At 38.9% G+C, this 27,923-nt stretch overlaps 1 protein-coding gene across 2 annotated transcripts in view; it reads right to left on the bottom strand.

Moving 5' to 3' along the window:
• Nucleotides 1-27,923, bottom strand: part of EPHA3 (EPH receptor A3) — a 247,937-nt gene that overhangs the window by 21,014 nt on the left and 199,000 nt on the right. Inside the window, exons 7-11 of one of the 2 annotated variants that reach the window (XM_048492811.1) lie at nt 27,331-27,490; nt 22,165-22,267; nt 19,924-19,991; nt 13,276-13,401; nt 4,844-5,029 (exon numbers count right to left, since the gene is read on the bottom strand). In XM_048492811.1, the coding sequence (XP_048348768.1) occupies nt 4,844-5,029; nt 13,276-13,401; nt 19,924-19,991; nt 22,165-22,267; nt 27,331-27,490 (643 nt within the window). Of the gene's footprint in view, nt 1-4,843; nt 5,030-13,275; nt 13,402-19,923; nt 19,992-22,164; nt 22,268-27,330; nt 27,494-27,923 lie in introns of both variants that reach the window. The other variant, XM_048492810.1, reaches the window with a different exon arrangement.

Here is a 27,923-nt window from a genome sequence, read left to right as displayed (position 1 = left end):
GAGGTGACTTTAAGAACATTCCTGCTCACTGAATAAAAGAGAAGGTGAGAAAATATCCTTTCTACTAGCTCTTCTTTGAGGTTTTCCATCAGACCAAACTTTAAGATTTTAAGCCATGTTCTGTTATGCTCCATGTCAATTTTATTTGGCTAAATTTCACATTTTATTAGAGCAAATACAGCCCAATCCGAATTGGGGGTGGGGGGGAGCTGAATAGTTTGCACTTCTAGAAAGCTCTCTGGAGTCAGTGGGGCAGCATGGCAGAAGTGCCATCCCCAATTACCTCGGGCTGTGGATTGGCCTGCCTGAGTTAGGGTTTCCAGAAATCAGCAGCCACTTAATGCTGCATCATTCTACGTCCTACTGGATAAGATCAGATGGAGCACACTATTCTACGTATGCCTTAGGCTGCAATATATGCCTTAGGTTGACCAGTAATCCTGTTTTCAAACTAACAAGGCAAAGGTGCTATAGGAAGACACTTGAGCATTGTAATATAGTTTGCTAAGCAATTTTATTGAATCATGACATGTTTAAAAAGCTCTTAAACAAAAACTACATTGAGCCACATAATTCTGTGTATGTATGAAACTTATTTGATGAATCCTTCCTCCAAAGAATTCATGCTCTAAGCATTGTTATCATCTTCCTGGCAAAAACTGCTTAGACCAGTATTAATTTTACCAATTTAAAAACATGTTAGAATAGAATCAAAAATTTCCCTGCCTGATTTATCCTGTTCTTAACATAAGTTTTCACTAACGCTGAAGGGAAAATGGAAATGTATGTGGAATCAGAAACATATGCTCCAAAGCAAACCTAATTTTTAAAGGAATGTTCTGTTCATTTATCAAAATGCAGCCATTTACACGATAACAACTTGTGTCAACAGTGTTTTTAAAAATTTATTATACTAAAATGCTACAAATTGCCATAAATTATTAGTAAACTAAGCAGAACATGTGTGTTCACTATTAGGCCCTCTGACTATAGGGTACCCAGGAGACCATTGTGGAAGGAAAGTTCAATACAGAAGCAAATATGAAACAGGGGAATAATTCAGCGTTGGAAGAATGGTCTTATTTTGCCTGTGTACCTTATCACATTTCTGGCAAGCAATAAGCGACACTGCCCTGAAATAGCTTATATACTTCTAGCTTCCAGCAGGATTTCTTAGCAAAGTTTGCCATGAAGTGTTAAGAATTACCCCATGTGATCCAATCAGCATGAATAGCCAATTCATTTGTGAGGACCATCCATCAAAATTTGGTTTACCAAGTAAGAGTCCCATTGCCTATTTATCATGTGCTATATATATTTGAAGGGATGCCTGGCAAACTCCTTTCAGAAAGAACACCCAGGGATAATAGACAAGCTTACTCTATTTTCTTGAAATGGGTCCAAACTTACCTTTAAACACTACGTAATTGCTAGTAAAATATAATTCCAAAGCCTTTGAGAATATATCATTACAAACTATCAGTTCAACAGGAAACACAGACTCAGCTTTTGTACTCAGTGATAATCGAAAGCATGAGATTGGTTTGCCCAGCCAAGAATGATGAGAACTACTTTAACCATAATTGCAATAGCAACTAAATGCGCTGTGATTACCACTGCTTCTAATTTTGCCTAAATAATGCCTCATTGGAATCTATTTCTTGAGACAATATGTATTCTGAAGAAGTCTATCTTGTAATGAATTTGGGGTTGAAGTTTTAGGTGATAACTGGCTGGGCTGTCACAGTACCATATTCTAACTGATGAAGGAATAGACTATTCACAATAGAAACAATAGACTATTCACAGAAGCTCTTTTTTCTTTGTTGGGAGGTTAATAGGTATGTGCACCAGAACAATTCAGATTTGGGATTTTGATTTGGGTCCAAACCTACCTTTGATTTGGATTCCCACTTTTAAACATGAGATGCAGCGGTTAAGAGGGGTGGACTTCAATCTGGTGAACCGGGTTTGATTCCCCATTCCTCCACAGAGCGATGAACTCTTATTTGATGAACTAGATTTCTTTCCCCACTCCTACATGTGATGACCGCTAGATGACCTTGGACAAGTCACAGTTCTCAGCCCCACCTGTTTCACAAGGTGTCTGTTGTAGGGACACCACTGCTTTGAGAATCCTTAGAGTTGAGAAAAGTGGAATGTAAATCCAAACTATTCTTCTTCTTCTGATTTACTGGAATTCTCTTAAAGTCATTAGGAGACAACCACCTCCCAAGACAAATGTTTTTTTTAGAAGTTCCCCTCTCCTACTGCCAGTGGCAAAAAACCAAGCAGATGCAGCAAGTGCACAGCAACAACCACGTTTCCCCAGTAGTAGGGCCTGGGCATCAAGCCATGACTGCAGTCTGGGCAGTCAGAACCCTGATCACTGCAAGTGTCCCCAGGATAGCACTGAGCAAAGCACAGTGAAGCAGTGGAGCAGAGATCAGCTAGTGCAGGGAAATACATTTGCAGAAAGGAACTGGCAGGATGAGTGGAACAGAGAGCAGATGGTGGAAGCAACCACGCAACAATATTGGGACACAGAGAGGGCTGCTTCTGCTTGTAGATGATAATGGTTATGGTATAACAGTTGGATTAAGAAGCAGCCATACCAGCTTGGGATCTGGAAAGGAAAAATGTAAATGTGTTCTCTGATGTCAATGCCTGCATTGATATTCCATAAGTGCAAACAGACCTCAGTTTTGCTCTCATCATGATTTACCTCCCTTGGTAAAACCCATGATTTACCTCCCTTGGTAAAACCACAGAAACACTGATCAGAAGACATTAATTTCACTCTCTTTGATGCCAGGCTGTTTGGGGAATATGTTGTACTTTCATTTTCCAGGCAACTAGAATTGGATTCCAAATATTCAAAGTTATTTCCAAATATGTGGAATTATAACATTTTGAATTTGGAACTATTTGGTGAATGATGAATATTTCCAAATCCAAACTGCACATCGTTAAAGTGTGGCTGTGGAAAAAACCAGCCCTGCAGCATAAGGGCAGGAACAAGTGTATGAATAGCTGGGATGATTACGGGCTAGTAACTAGGAGTGCTAAATGACAGAGAGTCCAGAAGTAAGATATTCTTAAGAAAGATGACACAGTATTCAGTGAACTAAGAAACAGGAATTTGAGGGTTGGGATATTAAAAAGGAAACACAGGAAGCAAGAAGGTAAGAGAACACAGTAAAAGCAAACATGGATGCAGAACAGATGGGAGTTGCTATATATTATGGGTGGGGGAGGCTAAGTGGAGAGAAAAGAGAGTTGTGTAGGTAGAGAGTTGATAGAAGCAAGACAGAAACATAAAGAACTGAGAAAATGATGGGTGGTGGAAGATACAAAGAAATAAAAGGTCACAAAGCAACTGGAGCTTAGGAAACTTTCCATACTGTAGCTTCAGTGGCCAAGAAAGCAAGAGAGCTTTGAAACCATGGGATAAATTAATATCTACAACAAATCCAAAAGAAAATATACTAGTTCCTCCAAGAAGACTGAACACTCAGCTTACACAAGATCCGCCAAGGTTAATACCAATTAATAAACCCCATCAGATGCAATGCATTTCAGTCTTTAAAAAAGCACTGGCCAGCAAGGAATTCACAACTGCCATACTCCTGTTTCAAACTTTGATTGTTTCTTGTGAACATGAAATAAATGTGAAATCGGATTATTAACCTGGATTGGTTATTGTGAAATCAGATTGGATTGGTTATTGTGAAATCGGATTATTAACCTGGATTGGTTATTTTTGCTGCCTATTCTAATATTTGCCAGATGCTGTCACCATGAGGTAATGTGCAGTATAGTTTTTATAAGAGCAGCCAGAATGCCTACAGCTGTTTAGGAGCAATCAGTTTCAACATCCAATTCACTGTTTTGGAATCCTGAATGCTTAACAGTTACAATCATTATCACCACAGGGGGGTGTATGAGTGCAGAGAATTCTGAAATGAGGGGAGCAATCCAAAATAGGTTTACTTTATTCAGTAAGGCTAACTCACAGGATACCTTAGGCTTTCAGCCTAAATCTTTTAAGAGAGTTATAAATCTAGAAATGAAAGGAGTATTAGTTTCCTCTGTGTAGGTATGTAAAAAAAATGGCAAAAATTCCATTACACTTAAAAGACTTCTTCCACATTAATTATCTAACAATGTTTTAGGATTCAAAAACCCGTTGTGAACTATAAAACTGCTATGAGTAAAACAAGCATGCTCACAAGGAGTGACAAGTTGCAACACAGTGTTGAGATCCTTCACTTCTCACCTACCATTGTCTATCTGTTCTGAATCACAGAGACAGCTTAGGGGATATACAGCTGACTTCTAAGGTCACTGGTTTTCTCTTAAAAATGTATTTTGAAGTTCAAGAGCAATTTTTCATTAATCATTTACATATTGTTGACAGAACTCGGGTATTCCTGCTAGTCCTTCTAGCTGCAAATTAGTTGAACCATCCGTCAACCTTTTAATAAAAAAACATCGGCCGCAGACCTAACATTAAGTGTTTATCTGCAACACGGTTCAAAGCTGGAACTTAGCATGTATCCATATTCTAAGATTAAAAATGGCTTTTTAATGTCCACTTTGCATGTTTAGAAGCAGGGATAGGGCCTCAGGGGAGCACTATTTTCATAGCACACATTAGAAATTTGAAAGCAGCAAAACAGAAACATTTACCCAATGCACACCTTCAAAAATATGGTTATGGTTCCTTGTAAATAAGGGAAATAGGTAAAACCTCAGCTATTCAGCTTTCACTGCAGACTTTTGCTGATTCTTGAAATAATTTATTCTAAACAAGGACTTCTCAGTTGATAATAGTTCTTACTTTTGGTGACAACTCCCTCTAACCGAATGATGTTGGGATGATCAAACTGTCCCATGATGCTTGCCTCTCCTAGGAAGTCTCTTCTCTGCTTCTCTGTGTAGCCAACCTTCAGGGTTTTGATTGCCACTGACATTTCCTTTTTCGAAGGTAGTTTTAAGTGACCACTGCATACTTCTCCAAACTCACCTGCCAATAAAAGATATCACATGGGGAAGAGGTTAGGAAAAATGATTAAAGAGTTAAGTATTAAATGATAGAATTGCACAGATGTCATTTACTTGTGCCGTGTATTGCTATCCCAGCATAGCATGCCTACTGAAAATAAGAGTTTGGATTCTATGAATAAGTCATGTATACACTTCCAAGATGGCTTTCTGGCAGTGTGGGGAAGCAAATCACAAAGAACTGCCTCTTTCTGTCCAAGAGCCCTCCATTGGGATATATGCTACCACCCAAAAGTGTGGTGTAAGTTCAAGAGCTGTGGTGTAACTACTGCAAATCAAGGATGTCAACTCCACCCCCAGGACCTCCCACAACATGTGTCCGCTGTGCCAACATGGTTAGCAGTGGAGTGAGAGGGCTGTCGCTGTGCTGGATATCACATCTAGGTGTCGCAGAAAACACCTATTAGCATTTCTCCCCCTGTGCCAGAGTAAATCCCCTAAGGATGGTAATCGGCCAGCACAGGCATGCACTGTTTTCATGATGTAATCCCCTTCTTTTGATGGGGCTGATAGATTAGGAATTAATAATCTGAAAATTTTGAAAATGAAATGTACTATGGGAGCTAAGAATATGCCATTGTTCATTCTAGCTCAACCCCCCCCGCCCCGCATTTTTGTGACAATTTTGAGGTGCTAAACCATAGTCACAGGCTGTAACAAGAATTGTAATGAATAAAACTCTGACCTTTGCAAGTCATATCTGACAGCATTCTTTACTTAGACCAAACAGTGCTCTTATTCAAATACTGGTATTAGATGGATAGTTAAAAATAAACAATGATAGTTAAAAACAAACAAATAAACAAACAAAAACACATACTCGAATTATGACACTAGCCAGAAAAAGGAGAAAAAATTGCAACAGATCTTCTAACACCTTAACCTAAGGTTAAGGAGAGTTAATCCTGCCTAAGCCCATTCATTTCAGTGGATTTAGAATGGAGTAACTGCATGAGATTGTGTTGTAAGCGTTCCATTTTCTTTTCTTTCTATAAATCTTAATGGTTAGAACAGCTATGAGCTGTTAGTCTCCTACACCTACAGTTGTGTGACAGCCAGAACAGCTGTTCTTTATGATTCGAGCAAACTTGATTGCTAAGCCAAAGAACTGTTTGCTATAAAAAGCGTGCATGGGTTTTTAGGTCTGATTTTCAGGAAAAGAGCATAACTTTCCTCCTCTATACCACTGAGCAGCTTATTATACATAAAATAAATTACCTTGATTAATAAAAAAAACTAAAACCAAGTTAGATTCGTCACTGCTACACTATGGAGCTTATTAACTTGATTTTTAGCTCGATTAGCTTGATTACATTGATTTTCAGAAGCGTTCCACAAGCACAAAGTCAGTGAAGATAGCCGTACTATTGGTAAATATTTAGTATTGTATGTATACCATTTAGTATGTATATTTTACTTTGTATGCATCATTTTAATGTGTTGATTTTTAATTCATACCTTCTGAAGAATTGTGGATAAGCAATGGTTAATATGAACCCCAAAGTACCCGGGATAATTTTTTTGCTTCTTTTCCTCATTGCTCCCTCTCTACCAGCAAATTTTCAAGTAGGGTTGCTAGGTCCCTCTGGCCACCAGTGGGAGGTGGGGACAAGGTAAAGACAAAATCAATATTTCATGGACTGAGCATTGGGAAGTCCCATGTCACTCATGCTTTCATCCATTCATTAAGCTGGAGAAGCTTTTATATCTCCATTTCAAACCTCTTTTCTGTAAAGGGAACATCAAGATTAATTCGTGAAGATGAACAAGACAAAAGAAATTTATGTAATTTTTCTTTTACTTCAGGAAGGCATGGACTACTGCTACTACACAGTTCCATGCAGAGCTTCAGAGTAATAGTACTGATAATATTTTAAAAATAGAGTATATTATCCCAGCTAGGCACACAATTGATTTCTGATTTTCCAAATAAAGGTCTCCTTAAGGAAAAAAAAACCCTTCAATTTTATTGAAAAGCATATGCACATATGATATAACTTTGTTCTTAGTTTAAACTGCCTGGGAGTAGAAGGCTGTAGGTGCCCTATTACTTGAACAACTTTGTATGATTTAAATGTATTCAGGGGATAGTGAATATTTCTATTAATTTAAGCACTTGCTGCCTCAATAAATTGCATTATGTTGATAATTTGCACATGGATGAGCTTGAGATGTAATGGTTTCTTCTCTCAGAAATGCTTTAAATCACAACTCTACAATGCACAAAGCCCTTCCTGACATTCTGTTTCCTGTTCAGATAAGACAGATGCCTTGTGTGAGCTTTGTGAGTCTTAGGCATTTTGTGCTGAAACTCTCATTAATGAGAACTAGGAAATCCATCCTTGCTGGAGTGCAGAAATTTAGGGCGAATGACCTGAGTTCAGCAAAGAATGTCAAGTAAAAAACTTTTGGAGACTTAGGGATGGAACCTGGGGAGGATATAGACCTCAAAACAGGTTACCCTCCAAATAATTGATTTTCTCCAGAGGAATTGATCTCTGTAATCTGGAGATAAAATGTAATTATGTGGGATCCCAAGTTCCACCAAGAGGCTGGCATCCCTAGTTGGGGTGCATTTTGGATTAAGATTCTGCAGGCCACCTGTAGATATTGTATGTATGTAAGATGTACCTCCTATTCGTATGTAAAATGTACCTCCTATTCGTTTTATTCTGCCATATTCCTAGGGACATTATTCTGATGCTAGGTGGGATTTCAACTTAAATTGTATGGAAAGACAGGGCATATATCTTTTAAATGAAACACAACCACCCCAGCATGGCTTTCACCTTAAGTTTTTCATATCTCAAGCAATTTCAAATGATGGACAAAACTCAAGATCACTTCTCCAGGAGGGCTAGAAGGATACATCAAGATAGAAATTGCAAAGATCCATTTTTGGTAGAGCTCTGCTCGCAGTTTTCTAGGGATATAGAACTGCACCTTTCACTATGCAAATCAGGAACAGGAGTTGGCAGGAAAAAATTTCCACATCAGTAATTCTGAAAGTGTCCAATACAATACATTCCACTGACACAATCAATGACCAAAAGCACACAATCAGCATTGAGGAACTATGCCCACACCCAATATGTGTCAATATTCTGGAGTTTATTTAAAATATTTATTTATTTATTTATTTATTTATTTATTTATTTATTTATTTATTTATTTATTTATTTATTGTTGGGTTTTTTATACCGCCCTACCCCCAAGGGCTCTGAGGAAAGCCCTTATTTTTTGTTTTTGGCCTTGGGGCTGTTTGAAGAAGACACCTGAAATATAAAAGGAATGCCCATACCAGTTTTAATAGGAGACTACGTAACATTTTATATTGCTGCTTTATGTCCGACCTGAGGAACCGATTACAAAAAATATCATTTTAATTAATATCTAAATGCTTTAAGTTAATATCTAAATGCTTTAAAAACATGTTAAGGCTTTAAACAGAAATGTATTAACATCTGTTTTATGATAGATTGTTGAGAAGTATGAACAGATGTTGAAGTATCCATTCCCACTTCAAGAAATTGCACCAGTTAGAAGATAGTTGAAACTGACAATGATGGTTAGAATAGATTCACTTTGTATCAGAAAAGAATCTCTTGCAGAAAATAGGCAGCCTAAGGAGCTTAACGTTGTACCTGAGAAATTCATCACTGCAGAACAAGACATTCTGGGGACTATACTGACTGCCTCACTACTTGTTCTTAAACGCATTATCAATCTTATTCTCTGTTTTTACTTATAAAGAGCTGTAGCCAGTGAGTATGCTGTTGCCTGCCTGGACTGAAGATGAAAAAGAAAACAGCATCTGTGGGGGAAGGGGATTTTTAAAAGATGACTTATTTTTTTTGCTATAATTGCTATGCCAGTTGCTATGAAATAAGGTATAGTTTATTAACCAAAATGGATTTATTAAGCCCTGTTTAAGACTCACACATTTCTTTTTGGACAGCAAGTATTTGTTTAAAGAAGTTGTTATTCGTGCAGGATTCAAACAAAGAAAAAGCTATTCCATTACTACTACTACCACTACTACTATTACTACTATTTTGTAGGACCAATGTCTGTCAGTGCACCTTTTCTCGGGTAAACTATTGTGGGAATAAGCCAGTATGATGTAGTGGTTAAGAGTGGTGGACTCTAATCTGGAGAATCAGGTTTGATTCTCCACTTCTCCACCTGAAGCCTGATCTTGTGTTAGTCACAGTTCTTTCGGAACTCTGTTGGCCTTCTTTCACCACAAGGTGCCTGCTATGTTTGTGGGAGATGAAAGGTGATTGTAAGCCATTTTGAGACTCCTCATGGTAGAAGATAAGTGGAGAATAAAAACCAACTCTTCTTCTGCTTCAAGTCAGAGAGCTGCATGAAATCAGGGATGTCTTCATACCACCCAAATTAGGCAAGAGACATTTTTGCCTCTGGCACTCATTACAAGTAGAGTACAAGGCCCCAGATGAGTGGAGAGCAACTAGGCATCTCACATTCTGTAACCTATAGTGATACTCAAGACAGAGGAGAATTTGCTTCCTTCTTTCTTCCCTTGTAACTGGACACTAGGGAACTAGAAAAATGGTGTGCATTAAAACTCAATATCCTATGGCCTACCAGAGGCAAGGGCACTGTGGATATGATTCTAAAATGGCATTAAAGGTTGGTAATAAATGCAAACATTTTGGTAGCAGTCACATGATAGCACATTAACGAAAAACACAAGGTGGGAGTAGGCACATGTTTGGGATGCAGGCAATGAGAAATGTGGCACAGAAATATGTCTCACCAATGGGGAGCTGACCAATGGGACTAATCCAAGGCAGAAAGGACAGGGTTGGGTAGACCAACTAACTGGCTCAGAAGGTTGGCAGGAACTGACTGTCAGATACTGTTCTGTTGAAGAAGGTAAACAACCAAATTTCCTAATCACTACTGTGGCTTAAATAGCGGAAAGGCAGTCCTACCTTTCTTACATGTCTTCTCTGGAGCCTGATCTTGCAAGTGGTTCGCTGGGTTCTGATTCTGTAAGGAGCTATGAATGTGGGACCAGTAATTTAGCTTGGTGGAATTGCCACGGGTAGCAACTTGGATGCCGCTTCTATGCAGAGCCATTTCCTTGCTCACTTGCCATTTATGCCAATCATGGAAGGCAGTAAGGCTTTTTAAGGAGCTGCTCGATCAGGGACTGAATTATAAATGGCTGAATCGGGGACTAGTAGTCTGAGCTCTCAGAAAATTCTGCTCTTAGGTTCCTCTGACAAGGACTCTGAGACCATTTCTTCATGGTGAAATTGCACCTAGGTGTACCCGGGATCTCACATACCAGCTCAATTTTGCCCCGGTCTGTGATTCTTAACGGATCACCGCTTCTGCCCCTATGCTACTCCAGCACAGGCACAGTGCTTTTTTCATTTGCCCCAGACAAGCTGTTTCCTGCATTCTGATTGGCCACTGGTTGTGTCACTCAAATGGCGTCATTTTCCCGCATTCCCCCATTCACTTTCACGGAGGGAGAAACAGTGAATTTAGAAAGAGAAGGGGGGCGGTGGAATGAAGAACAGTCTGCTTTTCCCAGGCAGGACAGGAGGAAAGTGTATGAGCGGGGAGGGGAGGGGGGCAGCCCTTCTGCAACAGCTGTAGTGAAAGACCCCATTTAGGAGAGGAGGAGGGAGCCCTTTTACACAGATGACCGCTGGAAAACCGCGATTACTTTCACGCACGCCTCTTCTCCTCTCTGCACCTCTGCCCGTAAATCTGCTCCCTCCTCCAGCAGATGAATTTTTGCCACTGCACTCAGCAGAGGGTGACCCCCTCCCTCCTCTTTGAGCTGCACACAAGCCTCTGCTTAATGTGATCAAAGCAACCCCACCCCCATCTATCATTTGCATTTCTGGCTCACACTTTTGGTGCAGAAAGCGTTGGGCGGGCCGGAACGGCTAGGCAGGAAAAATACAAAAGTTCTACCCTGGATCTGCTCCTGTGGTTTTTCACGGCACTGGAGTCGCACAGTGGTATTTAGAAGATAAGAAGAGTTTGGATTTATACGCCCCCTTTCTCTCCTGTAAGGAGACTTAAAGGGGCTTACAATCTTCTTTCCCTTCCCCCCCCCCACCACATACACTGGATAATGTGGGTGGGTTAAATGTTAGTTTCAGTTACAATAAAATTGTTCATGAATGTCATGGCAGTGCTGGCAAAGGGTGTCTGAGCATGCACATTTCAAATGTCCATTACCCTGGTGACATTTCCGAGGCATAACTTAGAGAATGAAGGAAGCATCCTTATACCAGGCTACCACAGCTGCTGAGTCTAGTTAAGCTAGCTAAGCTGACACAGGCACTACCTCTACACAGAATGACTTAGAAATATAGTTAAACTCAGAGGCCTGTAAAATCTGATACAACTGCACATGAACTTGGAAAAGGATAATCCAAAGAGTAATTAGAAAGGGAATAGATCCTTCTGCTGTTTAAATCCTGGTAGTTTAACCCCCAATAAGAAAGAGGTAGTTAATTCAGTTAAATTATTTCATCACTTCTGATTCTTTAAATTTAACAAAGTTATAGTTTAATTTTTATTCATATAATCTGCAATTCAGCTTGTTTCTGCATACAAGCAGTAATATATCTGGCACTCTCTACAGCCAGAAACACAGTACTGCATCAATTGGTACACTAATCACAACAAATGCATTTCTTCTTACTGAAATACCTATTTGTTTCATCTGGTTTTTTTAATACAGAAAAGGTCTGGATACACATAGGCAGCATTCATGCTTTGCAGGATATCAGACAATCTAGTTTCACATTATCTCCACACACAAGAATAGTGCAATATCCAATGCTGTGTGAAGGCAACCACAGTGCTAAAAGAAAGCTCACTAAATAATATTCCAATACAAGCTGTATGAAAGAGCAAAAGTGACTTTGCTGATGGCTGTGCTCTGCCTGGGAAAGGGAAGAGGGTCAAGACCATACGTATCAAACTCGCGGCCCTCCAGGTGGGGCTGAGAACTGCTGGCAGGGGATGATGGGAACTGTAGTCCATAACATCTGGAGGGCCGCTAGTTTGACACCTGTGGTCTAGACAACCAGATCTGTCAGTCAAAATGATGCTCCATTCAGCATGCAGAAACCTTTCAATAACAGCTCGATCTTCACAGAGTGTTCTGTGACGGAGATCCTCTGGCTGGGCCGTGAGGGGGAGAGGGGGATGTTTCAGCCGCCGGTGTGGGAGGGGGTCACATTGACACCGACCCCCTCCGTACGCAACCTGGGGGTCCACCTGGATTCGTCTCTATCAATGGAGACCCAGGTGGCCCATATAACCCGGGTTGCTTTTTTCCACCTCCGTCAGGCCCGGCGGTTGGCCCCCTTTCTCTCCCAGACCGACCTGGCCACAGTGATCCATGCAACGGTCATCTCCAGATTAGACTATTGTAACTCGCTCTACGCGGGCCTTCCCTTGCGTTTGATTCGGAGGTTAAAACTGGTCCAAAATGCAGCTGCGCGTTTGCTTGCAGGTATTGCCATCTGGGATCACATCCAGCCTGTGCTACGCCAGCTGCATTGGCTTCCAGTAGAGTTCCGAATCATCTTCACGGTGTTGGTACTGACCTTTAAGGCCTTACGCGGCCTGGGACCTTCGTATCTTCGGGACCGCATCACCCCACACGTCCCAACACGGCCTCTTCGCTCAGCAGAGGCCAATCTACTGGTGGTCCCTGGCCCCTTGATGATACGGCTGGCCTCCACGCGGGCCAGGGCCTTTACAGCCCCTTGGGCCCCAGCCTGGTGGAACGCTCTTCCACCAGCTGTCCGGGCCCTGCGGGACCTTATGGAGCTGTTCCGCCGGGCTTTTGGAGGTACCAGCCGTTGATGGTGCCCCCCCCCCCCATGGCCATACATCTGGGCCTTATCATCTTGGGATTGCTGTCCTTCCCTCCGGCAAGAGGGTTTGAAATTGAGACTGCGGACGCCATTCTATGAATTAATTTAACTATTATAGTTAGTTTCCTATTTTACTGCTGCTTTTAAAGGTTTTAGCTGTTTTTAGCTGTACACGGTGGTTACTGTGTTGTACACCGCCCAGAGCCCCTAGGGGATGGGGCGGTCTAAAAATCTGAAAAATAAATAAATAAAATAAATAAAATGCCACAAACATAGCTTCTACACAGAAATGGGTGGTGCGTCACTGTGTAACAATCCTTACCTGCTCCAACAACTTTGTCAATGGCAATACTAGTCGCATCTAGCTCCTTTGCAAACTCATGGACGGCTTGATTAGGATCTTCGTAGGTATGTGGGTCCACATAAGTTCTGAGGCCTGGGAGTTTTACTGTTTGGTTTTTTTAAAAAAAATGAGAATGAAATGTGAGCCTTCAGTGAAAGAAAACCATAAATGCAAAAAGCTAATCAGAATGTTAACAAGTATGCACTGTAAACAAAACAAAAAACCCACTACAGTGAAAGTTACAAAAAGTTGCATGATATCATTAGCCAAACTACAGGAAAGGAGGCACATTTACCCCCAGAGCTTTCAAGAGAGCGGAAAATATAATCTTGCCTTCATTTTCAGTATCTGGATGCCTTTTTTAATGGAACAGAAAACATTCTTATTTCTTATAGATTTATTCAGGCAATACAGCAGCTTGAAGTTCAGTATGGCTGAAATGCCTTTATTTTATTTATTACATTTCCATTCCAGCCTTCCCCTCAGGAGTTCAGGGCAGCATATATATTCCCCTGCTTTATCCTTGCAGCAACCCTGAGAGGTAAGCTGAGATAGACTGATTGGTCCAGGAAGTTTTATGGCTAAGTGGGGATTTGAAAACAAGTGTCCTTAGTCCCAGTCTAGTATTTTAACTACTATATCACACCCGTCCTCAACATTTTGCCTGAATTTGTATTTGTCCTACAGGCAGAAAGACAAATAAGTGTTGGAACCAGAAGTCCCAGGAAACATATAGGTCAAACTATATTACTGAAATACTCCTATGTTTTTACAAGGTATTTCCTACAAAAAAGTTGCAAATGATTTATGTCCCCAGAACTGAGTTGATGTATATTCATGATGGTCAAAAACCAGAATTTCTTCACAGAATTGGAATTTTAATTTGAATACCGCCCTCCCCCGGAGGACTCAGGGCGGTGAACAACATCATAACATAGAACAATAAGGCATAACAATTCAGTAAAACTAATCATAACATCAGCAATAAGACATAGTCTATCAATAAACCCTTAACAATTTCCAACATCAAATTAACAAATGATCAATATTTCCATATCAGATTAACAAAACTCAAACATAATTAACATAATAAATATTTCATCATCCACAAACGTGACATTTCATAATATGACAGTATCATAACATCAAAAATGTTACGACATCACAACATCCATAACAACAACATCATTTCATAACATGTCTACCGAATAACATCAAATGCATTATAACATAATTACACAACAATTATACAACCACATTACAGCATTATATAAGATAATAGCAACCATAACAATAGAACAAAAATAATCATACTTAACCTGATAATAACATAGAGGACTCAGATGGCGACTTCCTATCAGAATTTTATAATCCAAGAACAGCCTAAGACTAAACAATCCTACGTACGCTATCCACAGTATAAATTCGCTACATATATGCTAAACTCAATCAGAAAAAATAGTCTAATTGTTAGTGTCACAATAGAAAGGATTCAACAACTAGATGAAAAACTCTATACTAACATCCCACTAAAGAACACAATGAGTCCCAATTATAATTATAACAACTTCAGTCATCCAATTAATTGAGAAGGCAATGGAAAGCAATGCCCAACAAACGCTGAGGGTAGTCAGTTTCCAATCAGGTCATGCATTTAGTGCGGTGCTTTATATGCTTGGTTTATACCATCTCTTTCTCAGCAAAGTATATTCCAGGCACTGATAATAGTATTGCAGATGCTTTGTCTTGCTTCCAGGAAGAGAGATTTTGAGCCCAGGTCCCCAATGTGAGACCTCACCCGAAGTGTTTCCGCTGGACCTGTGAAGTCTTGGCAGCACCTGATTATTCAGGGAGTTCTCAGGTCCCTGACCCCAACAATGCGGCAGGCATACCAATAGGCTGTTTCTGCCTTCCTGGCCTTCTTGGCCCGCTTTGCCCCTCACGTTTTCACCTTCTCCACAGAGGGGGTGGTTCTTTGCTACCTGGCACACTTTCATGGTCAGGGCTGGGACTCCAAAACCTTATTCATGCATCTAGCTGCCATTTCCTTTTACTGCAAGACACTGGGCGTAGCCGATCCATGTCACTCTTTCCTCACTAGGAGAGCTATTGAAAGGTGAAGCCGCTTAACACCGTGTCTCCATAACAGCTGCAGGCCCATTACCCTAGTCATGCTGGCAGGCCTATCTAGTCAGCTGTTGAGTATCTGCTCCTCCCAGTTCGAATTAAAGCTGTTTCGGGCAGCCTTTTCCTTGTTTTTTTTTTGGGGGGGGGGGGGCTTTTCGCTGGAATGTATTGGTGCCCACATCTTGGGATGACCATAGCAGCTGGGCCCTTGTGCTGTTGGACCTATGGATGTGTGTGGCTTTGAGGTGCACATCCAATTTCACCAGTCCAAGACGGATCAGCATGTACATGGGACCACGGTGGCCCTTGGGGTTTCCCCCTCAGGATTGCCCTGCCCAGTCAGAGACACAGCCGACTACCTTTTTTCCATCCGGCCACCTACCCAGGGGCCCTTCCTTATACATTCTGACGGCATGTGCAGTTTTCAAAGACAGACTTTGTGACATCGTAGTTTTGCTGAGTTCCTTTACCTCCTCAAACTCTACCCTGTCCAGGAAATACCACTAAATCTCCAGGGATTTCCCAAGTCAGAGTTAGCAACTTTAAATACATTCACCCCATACAGCAACATGCCTTTAAAATCTTGTAAAGGCTTCCTGCCATCTACGCAGGCTGCATGTTACAGACTGCTGTTTGCCCCCAGTAAAAAGCAATAGCTATTTAAAAGCCTCAAAGGGGAGGGGACTGCTGCTCCTTTTTAAAAATGCACATCCCAGAGGTTCTGTGTTATCAGATGGCTAGAAATTGCAAAGAGCATAGATCATTTATACCAAATTATTAATGGTAGTCCATATTGCTAAACGGGTTCTGTCGTGAACACTGTATAATAAGCACATGTGTATGTGTTAAGCTGTTCTGCCATAACTTCTCTCTGTAGATTATGCACTCAGCTGTTGCAAACAGATTGCCTAGAGTACAAACAGAGGCACAGCTAGATGCCTAAGGTGATCTGCTAGAATTTATGTAAGAATTACAACATTAGGACAACTAAAAACTGGTGGGAACATTGTCCAGAGAACATCATAGAAAATGAGAAGGTCAAGATCTTGTGGGACTTTCGAATCCAATCAGCCACTTTCTTGTCTTTGCTCACTGTGATGTCTGGTATATTATGTTCCAACACAATATACCAGACATCACAGTGATCAAGGACAAGGAAGTGACCATCATCGACATAGCAGTACCTGGTGATAGCAGAGTCACTGAAAAAGAATATGAGAAGGTCACTAAATACCATGATTTGAAAATCAAGATATAGCGACTATGGCACAAACCAGCTGAGGTAATCCCAGTGGTAATCGGCACACTGGGCGCCATCCTGAATACACTGGGGTGGCATTTGAAACATCCTCAAATTGACAAAATTAACATCTGTCAGATTCAGAAGGCAGCCCTGCTAGGATCCGCACGAATACTGTGCCGATACATTACAACTTCCTAGGGCTCGGGATGAGGCTCGAATTGTAAAGAAAGGCCAACAACCAGCCAGCAACAAACACAGGCTGGCAGCTGAGATATCAAACAAAATAATGTTTCACACATTCACTGGTTAAATTGAACATTTATGGTTTAAGGCTCTTTAAGATGAGAACTGAAATTGGAGATGCTACCCTGTTTCCCCTAATATAAGACATCCCCGAAAAATAAGACATAGTAGAGGTTTTGCTGAAGTGCGAAATATAAGGCATCCCCCGAAAGTAAGACATAGCAAAGTTTTTGTTTGAAAGCATGCCTGATGAACAGAACACAGGAAAAATAAGACATCCCCTGAAAATAAGACATAGCACATCTTTGGGAGCAAAATTTAATATAAGACACTGTCTTATATTCGGGGAAACACGGTAAATGTATGCAACTTAAGGGTAAAAAAAGGAGTTTTTACTATTGATGGTTGTTTGGATATTAAGTAGATTTTTTAAACCAAGTTTTTTGCAGATGAATAATTATTTTGTATTGCTGATGGGTGACCAGAATTACTAACACTTTAGAGTAAAGCTTCAGAGATACAAACTGAAATGGTATCCCTAAAAACTGGAGCTCTTATTTCTTAATGTACAACTGTTCAGCAAACCGTGGTCAGTCATAAGCACAATGAGCTTCGACTACAATACTGCAGATCTCTAGCAAAGTGGCATATTCATTTTCCAAACAACGACTAGCTAAATACACTGTTGTCATCTGCAAACTTTACAGTTTCCAGTATTAGGCATAAAACATATTTTTAGTGTAATTCAGAATTTTTTCATAGGATATTTCCCAGGAAAATCATAACTCTGGGATCTTTTTCACATTAAAACATTAGAAAAAGAGATTGTGGACTGTCAAAGCAAAAAAAAAAATTAAGTGGATGAATCCACAGGAATGTAAGTACTGTGATTAATTTTAAAAATAGAGATTGTGACATTCCACTGTACAAGGGTGGGCAGAACAAATTTTGACCTGTTATTTGTCCATGGCACATTTAAAATGGCTGCTTCTGTTTTATATCCTAATTAAATTTGAATAATGAAGACCTCATGATGTGAGGCACATGCCGCTAAATGGGTAGCTTAAGACCAGTGTGTTAACTGTCAGTGTGAGGCCTTAAGTAGCTGGATCTCACAGCTTGTGTGCTTGCCATAAAGGAAGTATAGTCACGTTCCTGTGGGGGAAAGGCTCTAGAGAAAAGCAGCTTGAAGTTTCATTTGTCCCAACACAACTACAATTATGGAGAGGTTTTAATTCCAGCAACCACAAATAAAACCACACAGAAGGAATTATTTCTCAGATGCAAAAAAAAGAAAGAAAGAAAAGATCAGTCTGTAATTGATCACCAGTGTTTCTGTTATGTAAAAAAAATACATCACATTACCGAGGGAATAGAGATAAAATAGAATATACAAACTATAGCACGTACATAGTAAAAGAAATCCTATCCAAGTCCTGTCCTCCTTATATGTAAATCCCTGCTCCATCACATTTGTTAAACATTTCAATTTACACACATTAACCTTCATTTAACAAAAACCAGGGACACACAGAAAATCAGTAAAATCAGAAAAATGTTGATGAATTTGTGAGTGGACCTGTGTCTAGTTTGAAGGGCTAGCATTTGTTACTTTTAAGATCAGACTGTTAACATGTTATTTTTTGCTCATTTTTGAAGTCCATTAACTTGGGTTTTCAAAAATCTTTTGTAATGTTTATTATCCGAATAATTTCAAGTCACATTATAAACTGCTATAGTTGAAGTATTAGTACTTCAAGTGGCCAAAAGTATACATAAGACATACATATGTATATGAATTGCTGAACACACATGATTGGCTCCAATGATTCCTTATGAATAAGGAGCCTTCCAGCAGGGGCACATGTCTCTTCTGCCTGCACAAGGATCCTTGAACTGTCAACTTTTGTTCAAGCTTTAAACTTTTGTCAGAACAAAGGAAAGCTTCTGAACTTCAACCAAAACTTCTGAACCTCAACAAATGAAAAAATTCTGAACTGCAACACAAGCTTCTGAACTTCTACCCAAGGAGAAAGATTTCAGAAATTGCCAATAATCAGTAGCAATGAAATTTTAAAGTTGGTAATGCTTAACAGTATTACTATGAAAGTGACTGATTTGCTTAGAATGAAAAGGCTGGCTATGACTTTTGTCCCTGTAACAGGTAACATGAATGAGGTTTTGAAAAGCAACCTAAATAAACTCTGGATAAACTGAATAATTGTTGATACAGGGGGGACAGAATAAAAGCAGTATAAAGCTAGTTTGCCATATGAATTTTGAGTTGTCTGAAAATGAAGCATTCTAGGGAGGCTCTTTAAGAAATGCATTCATGATTAACAGCCTTACTATCATTTAGATTTGTTACAGGCTCTGTTCACATATTTATAAATAAAGTGAGAATTTTATTCCCTGGGTATTCAGTACTCTCTCATCCAAAAAATGACAAAGTTTATACTGCTGCCTTGGAACGTCTCTCCACTAGAGGAAATTGGGGAAATGAGACAGTTACTGAGACAGATAATATTAACAGTCTCACATATCTGTTAAATAATACTACATCAACATATTTTCTCTTTGTGAGACACTTTTTTTTTTTACGGAGGATGTGATATAAAGAAAATAGATTTAGAAGTTGGATCTAGTATTAATTATAGAGATATTGTCATTATAAAATATTCTAGCCAATTTACTGCAACTGAGATCTAACACTGCCAGTTCCAATTTACCAGTGTAACGTGAACACATCTTGTTTAGCCCCTATATTAGTCTCTGGGCATGAAGTGTGATGAGACCAGAGATGTGCTAGAATTGCAATGACAGGAAACCAGTGCAGCAGGACATCATGAATACTATCCCAGTTTAAATGAGGCTCTAGATGCATGCAAAGTTGAATGTGTTTTTCCTTGCCACCAGCGTAATGTTTAAATATACCCTCCACGTAAATTCATTCACAGTGCAAATAACTCTGTTAATAGAATATGTGACATTATGTACTACTTTTTGTAACTTACAATGCCCATTGCCAAAATACAGTCTCTTCTCATCAGTGCCATGTTTTGATTTACTATGCCCACAGAATCTAAAAGAAATAATAGTTAAAAAAAATCAGAAATGCATACACTGTTGATATAGAATGAAACATTTCCCTTAAACAACTAAGTCCCTGGAAGAAACTTTAATACCATTTGTTTTCTTTGTACCTTACATAGCTACGTTCTGAGGGAATTAGAGGAAATTGGCTAATGAGAAAATATGATGATTTTTGGACTCACTAGTTTAATTTTACATTTACTTCAGAATGTTTATAGCTGTTTTTAATAAGTTCTGAAAAACTGGTGCTACAATTGTTTATAGCCTCATTAATGTATATACCTGTGCTTATGTCCTGTTCAGCCAACGGAGCCCTAAATAGACTAACCATTTTATTTATTTATATAAAATATTTTTATTCCACCTTGTCTCTTAATACTCCAAGTGGCTAACAACGTAGCAACCGGTCATGATAACACAATATAATAGTCCAACTGACAAGCTTAAAATGCACAAATAGCAAAGCATGAAATATTTAGAAAACACACAGAATGAACACAGCCAAATGTGCTGAAAAACATTAGTATCCAACAAATGTACTCTGAAACAAATGCACCCTTCTCTCTCTCCTTTGCATTTGCTCCATTCTATCCCCATCCTTTTTCTTGTACTGTGTGCCTCCAAAACCTGGAGAACTCTAGGTGCAGCCAGGTGCAGAACCAGAACCTCCAGAACTCTAGGTGCAGCCTGACCAATGTGAAGTACAGTAGGACTATAACATCTTGCAGTTTGAATGTTCTACCACAATATATCCCAAGACTACATTAGCCCTTTTTGCTGTTGCATCACACTGGCTGTTCATATTAAGATTATGGTTCACCCGCATCCCAAGATCTTGTTTACACACACTGCTACCCAGAAATATATCCCTCATCCAGTATGCATGCTTCTCATTTTTGTTACTCAGATGTAAAACTCTGTACTTATCTTTATTTAGCTGCATCTTGTTTACATCAGCCTACTTTTCCAGTGTATCCAGATCTTGTTGGATTCTATCTCTATTTTCCAGGTTGTTTACAACTCCTAATATGGTATCATCTGCAAATTTCATGAATAGCCCCTCTATTCCCTTATCCAGATAATTTATAAAAATACTGAAAAGTACCAGGCTCAGAACCAACTCTTGTAGCACCCCATTGGACACCTCCCTTCAATCACATGAAATGCTACTGGCAACTCCTCTTGGAGTATGGGTCTCCAACCAGTTCTCTATCTTATCTGCTGTTCTCCAGTTTATCCATCAGAACATCATGGAAAACCCTACCAAAAGCTATATTGAAATCCAGATAAACAATATTGATGGCTGGTTGTTGTGTCCACTAGGACACAATGTGTAACAGTCTTTTCTCTGTGATACACCTCTGAAGATGCCAGCACAAATGCAGGCGAAACGTTAGGAACAAGATCTACGAGACCATGGCCACATAGCCTGGAAAACCCACAACAACCAGTTGAATCTGGCCATGAAAGCCTTTGATAATACAATGTTGATGGCATTCCCACACTCCACAACCAAGAAACAAGATTGGTATGGCAGGACCCACTAGAGACAAATCTGTGTTAACTTCCCTGGATCACCAAGTTGTCCTTCAAATGGTTGCCGACTGACCCCTTTAAAATCTGCTCCAGAATCTTCCCTGGAATGGAGGTCAGACATTGGCCTGCAGTTTCCTGGGTCATCTCTCCTTCCTTTTTTGAATATTGGGATAATATTTGCCCCTCTAGTCTTGCGGAACATCTACCATCCTCTAAGAGGTCTTGAAGATGACAAAGGCTCAGCAAGCTTTCTAGAAAGTTTTTCAAGCACTCCTGGGTGCAAACTATGTGGTCTGGGAAAGTTGTGTTCATCCAGTGCAGCTGGGTGCTTCTCAGTTTCTGTCCATGACAACCAGCAGCCCCAGCACTGTCACTTGTCTATGACCATTTCTAGACTAAACTGTTCTCTTCTTCAGGAGGAAAAAAACTGAGGCAAAAAAGACACTGAACCTTCCTCCTTTCTATAATCTGCCTACCACCTCTTTCCCAATTTTGTCTGAGTAGGCCCATCACCTCTTTTACCTTAGGTTTGCTCCATGACAGTGCCATAGCAAAAATGCTTATTTTTGTTCTTATGCAGTAAGAGAGAAATGGAAATACAATGGCTTAAATAATTGTGAACTAACCTCCCAATCAGGATGTAAACCACAATTGTGAGCAGAATAATTGCTACTGCAGCTGAAACGGCAATCATTACAACCTGGCTGTTCTCACTTGAGATGGAAAAAGCTAGAAATTAAAGGAAATAAAAAGGAGTCAATATATATATTACCACAGACAAATGTAGACAGCAGACAGATTAAGCAATTACATCACTTTGTTCTCCATTTGGGAACAACCATGCTCAATTTCTCAGCTAGGAAACTATTCACTCTTTACTAACTAATTATATTCAAAGGAAAGTGAAGAGAAAGTTCTATAGATCTGTTTACAAGTCTGAAGTAATTGGGAAAAATAAAATATATCACAATGATCATCATTAGTTTTTACTGATGAATTAAAATTAAACTAGGAATGTTTAGCTATAGAAACCTAGCTTAATGGATGAAACAGTTCAACATTCTGTGTTTAATTTCTTTAGTAAAGTATGTGGTACAGAAAATAGGAGTCTTAAATCAGCTTTGTTTCAGTTCAGCTCCTAACACAAATGAAAAACCTACACTGGTTACAATGAACATTTGACTTCTTTCCCACAATCACCACTGAAATCAATGGAAATTAAAAGCACTTCATCTTAGCTGAATGGTATCCAATGAAATCAACTATGCAAGGAGCTATGCATTCAAATTCTGAAAGTTATTGAAACACAAGAATATCCATATTCAACATGATTGCCAAAGTGATCAATAAAAATTTGCTTCAAAATAAAATTAGTATAATAAAAAATGTAATAACTAATTAGCATAATAAATGCTCTAATATACTAAACTATATACTAATATACTAAACTAATATACTAAACTATTATATTAATTTGCCACGGCAAGTACATATATGTTTGCTCAACACAAAAACATATTTATTTCCCATATATTTTCCCATACGTTCCCATAAATTAGTCTCTGAATGGTTTTTGATACTGTAAGTGCATCATATAATTTATTTCAACAGCTAAAGGTTACTTTACTAGCCATTTGTTAAATAAAGTAAGAACTCAGCTTTTCTAGAAAGAACTGGAATTTTTAAAAGCTCACAAATCTCAAAAATTCAAACATGTCAAGTGCAAGATTGTTTGGCTTGCTACAAAATTTCTCTGTTTATTTTTGTGAGACATTATATTCTCCAAACAGAACATTTCTTAAACTTTAGACAACTGGGCCCTGGGACAAGTTAAAAGTTATCACTACAATATCTGTGGTATAATCTATGTTATGTTATAAGGTTGGAATTCCTCCTTCCTTTTTCAAAATTCATACATCTGACAAATTAATCAGGGCTAACTACTAGGTCATTATATTATTGCTGAATGTCATTATAGTTTAGACAGACAGATTGAATGTTAAGCTGTCAAATATTTTCCATAATTCTGTTGAGGGAAGCAAGTCTCAAAACTAATAATTCAATTTGGAATGTTATAAGATAAGCACTTGAAATTTAAAAGCAGAACATTTCATTATTTCCATTTTGAAGTTTTTGTATGATTTTTTTAAATGACATTGTTAATTTAGAATGTAGAAGCCAAGTTATTCTATATATTCTGAATGTGAAGAATAGGGAAAGTTTTCAGACGATCACAATGAAAAAAAAGTTATTTAGGCTCATGAAAGGGGACTTAAAAACTGTCCTGATGGAACAAATCAAAGTCCACCATCCTGTTTTAATAGTTGCCAGGCAGATGCTTCTGGGAAGCCCATAAGTAGGACATAAAAACAACTGTCCTGCCTAGTTATTTGATTCGCAGCAACTGGTATTCAGGGTTTGTGGTAGACCACTGGAATTCTTTACTTTTTCCCCTTTGAACAGCAGATTCCTCCATGCTGTGTCACAAAGCACTTTAGAAACTCTCCTCCAGTTTCAAGAATAGTATGTCATGTGACATGAGTGGAAGGCTTTAAGTTTAAGAAAAGCATGTCTTAATCCTCTTGTGGTCAAAGAATTTCTATCAAAGAATTGATAGTTCTTTGAGTGCTAGGTGATTCTCATCCCTACCTCCTTTGTAAAATATGACTGTATTTGAGTTGTTACTTAACATAAAATACAACAATTTGCCACTGTTGGAGCACAGACTTCTTCTCCTAACAAGGATAACAACTGGAGGATAAAACATGATTGTGTGAATATTAACAAATCAGTAGAGGACTATATAACTCACTGTGCACAGTTTTACTTCTGAATAGTTTCTACTTTTAAGAGAGTTTGAAAGTTCTTCCTTAATTGTTCAAATAAAGGAACACTCTAGTTCTTTCTTTAAAAAATAGATTGCAAGTATAAGCAAATATATCCTTTGCTATCTGAATTCTCTGAATTTTGAGATCCAAAATACCTGATCTTGTTTCTGAAGTGGAGCTGATGCATTAGGCATTCTCCATTGTTCCCTTCTTTTAAATTTCTGAATCTGTACAGAATAGTCAGTCCCGAATATGGAAATAAAAAGAGAGAAAAAAATGTGCTGGTTTCTGGAGCTTTCCAATCCTTTAGCTCATTTTTGCCTTTTCCCCTTCTTTATATTAACAATGTCAATGCACTAAAACCACACTACAGTTGAATCAAGAGGCTCTGGGAACAGTGTTTTAACAGTGTACATGTGCATTTGTGTTCATTGATAAAATACCATAATACCATTCTTGATGTGACTGCTTTTCATATGTTCTTGCCCAATATTAAAACCACATAAAATGCATCTTTATAGAATCCTATATACAGTGTCTGTACAATCACACAAGCAGAATCTTGTAAGAAGCATGGGTTTACATCAAGAATGTTTCTTTGTAGTGATTTATCAATGAAAATGTGTACACTGGTAGCACATATTGAAAGAACTGAAACATCTAGCATGTTGGCTATGGACCAGTTTCAAAAATAAATTTAGACGATTCTAGTTAAATTAGAATTCAGAGGACTGGAATGTAGCAATGAGCAAACTTCCAGATTCAAAAGAATAAAACATCTGATAAGTGCACTCATCTCATTTTTATTACTAGTTCGCATATTGTTTGAATATTACCAAAGAAAATTTCCCCAATTCTCAGTGTGTCCTTCAACTATTTAAAAATGTATTTTCTTTTTCTTTAGAAAGAAAAGCACAAGAAAACTCCTCAATAGTTCCTTGAACTTAATGCACTAAAAACCCCGGAGAATCTATTCCTGCATATAATGTGTGAATAGGGTGGAACTAAATCAAACAATGCCTACAGAAGTGCACAGCATGATTTCCCTGTTTACAAACACAATCTTACACGAAATGTGACTATTTCTGATAACAACAAATTAAATCCATAATTTGATGCCAAAAGGTTAATGAAGATTTTGTTCAGTTTTCTGAAGAAAATGTATTTTGGCAGTGCTAGTGAGCACTTTTCTTAGGGAAATGTCTGGTTAAATTAAATTTTGAAAGAACTGTGCATATTCATACTAGCAATATATGAAACTTTGTCAGCTTGAAAAACTTCTGTCCTCAGATGAAATTATATTTGAGTTCGATTACACTGTGATCACACAGTAGGTGATTTCACAGAAATTCTCCATGGCTTTGCCACATATGTTTGTAACAGCGGTCCAGATGTCTGCGGGTGAGCAGGTTACTCTACATCCTAATTTCTAAAACAGTTTCACAGGTACAGGTAGGACACTTAGAGAATTATTTCAAGAAAACTGAAGGGAAAATAATATACAGAATATGGAGAACCTATGCTTTTAAAGAGAGCAAGATTCAAGTCCAGTAGTACCTTAAAGACCAACAGAGTTAACACTTGCTTCATGGTATCTGAGCTTTGATTCTCAAAAACTTCTACCCTAGAAGTCTTGTTGATCTTTAAAGAGCTACTGGACTGGAATATTATTCCTGTACTGCAGACCAACATAACAACCCACCTGCATTGTCTATCCGAAAAAATACACATAAGTGCAAAGCTTTCTCAGTTCAGATATAAGAGCGGCCTTTATCCTCTACCTCTGCATTCTTCTATTTGCTTCATTTAAGAAAATTCCAAATGACAGGCTGGGTTGAATTTCAGACATAAACAGAATTTATACTCATCTATGTAGCATCTTCATGATTATTTCCAGTGCAATCCTATGCAAAGTTATTCTAGTCTAAGTTCATATGACTGTGCTGTTCATTTTATGGTCTCCCTCCCAAAATAAATGTTATCACACTTCACTGTACTATCTCAATAACCCTTGCAGCAATATTTTAGGTTAGGCCAATATTGATCTTTATCCTGCTAATAAAGATAAATACTAAGGTTCAGATCCAGATTGGCACCTTCCAATCAACTTCCTTTTTCTTGCTATATGTCCCCTCATTTCATTCCGCTTGGTCCCCTATCTCTCATGAGCAGCATTTCATGGAAATCAACGGACGGCAGTGGGAGGACAGAGGCAGTTCCATTCAGCTATCAGAAAATTTAGTCTGGATCCAAATGCAATAGCTGGTAGACAGATGCTTTTCAAAGGTTAACGAGGGCTTCATGACTTCTAGGTCATTCTCTGAACTCCTGGGTCAGTCTCTGCATGTGTTTGAGAAGTATGTCCGTGTATGGCTTTTCTGTGCACTTTTTCTCTAGAAGTGAAGTAGCTAGTAACAGTGCAGAATGGCTGTTCAGGGCCATTATTTACATTTGCATACAATTTCCTTTAAAAATCATTTTTCTTTTCCAAATACCTCTACTGCTGATAAGAAGAAAAACTTCTGGCTTGGGAAGTAATGAAACTTATGCACCATTTTTTGGGTCTGCAGGAAAAAAATGACTCAACAGTTCTTTTGCAGTTCAAAAGTTTTTGGAGTCCGCAAGGTTAGACAACAATATCAGAATACTATAGCACAGTGGATCTTTTAAATTCCTTTCCCGGCAGGAGCTGCCATCTAGCACAGAATTCATTTAATTCCAGTAACATAAATAGGAGGTGGCAGGAGAAGTAGGAATACCACCTGCACTATTTTATGGTATATTTCTCATAGCATGTTTTAAAATAATGACAAAATATAAAAATTTATAGTCATGTTAGCTGGAAAGGCAGATCATAAATATAGAATCGCATTTGCTGAACTAGAAAAGGAATAAAACCAGCCAGCCATGTCATTTTTAAAACTGTGTAGAAAACATTTGAAATCAATTTCTGCAAATACATACAGTCCGGGCTGGTTTCAAACTCAAACTTGCGGCTGTTGCTCCCATATCCTGCAGCTGTTCGGGCTCGGATTTGAAAAACATAAGTGGTGTCCGGTTTGAGACTACCAATAGTGACATTGGTGCTTCTTGCCCTCAGAATGGTGTAACTTGTCTCTTGCTCCTGCTTTAAGGAAATAAATGACCACATTAAAACCTGACGTATTCAAAGCCAGTGGAAATGACACATGGTTTTATGGTTTATTTAGGGCTTCCAACTTCCTGGTGTGGGCTGGAGTTCTCCCAACTACAGAAATTAGTTCACCTGGAGAAATGGCAGGTTCAGAGGGTGGAGTATATGGCATTATATCTTTGCTGAGCTTCCTCCCCTGGCTCTATCCCCAAATCTCTAGGGCTCATTCCGCACATGCAGAATAATGCACTTTCAAACTGCTTTCAATGCTCTTTGAAGCTGTGCAGAATGGCAAAATCCACTTGCAAACAGTTGTGAAAGTGGTTTGAAAACGCATTATTTTGCGTGTGCGGAAGGGGCCTAGGAGTTTCTCAACTGAGATGTGGCAAACCTACTTTGTTTTCATTTGCATGATTGTTGACTG

The sequence above is a fragment of the Sphaerodactylus townsendi genome, linkage group LG04 (genome assembly GCF_021028975.2).
Source record: "Sphaerodactylus townsendi isolate TG3544 linkage group LG04, MPM_Stown_v2.3, whole genome shotgun sequence".
Taxonomy (NCBI): Eukaryota; Metazoa; Chordata; class Lepidosauria; order Squamata; family Sphaerodactylidae; genus Sphaerodactylus; species Sphaerodactylus townsendi.
This window is presented reverse-complemented; position numbering and strand designations above follow the sequence as displayed.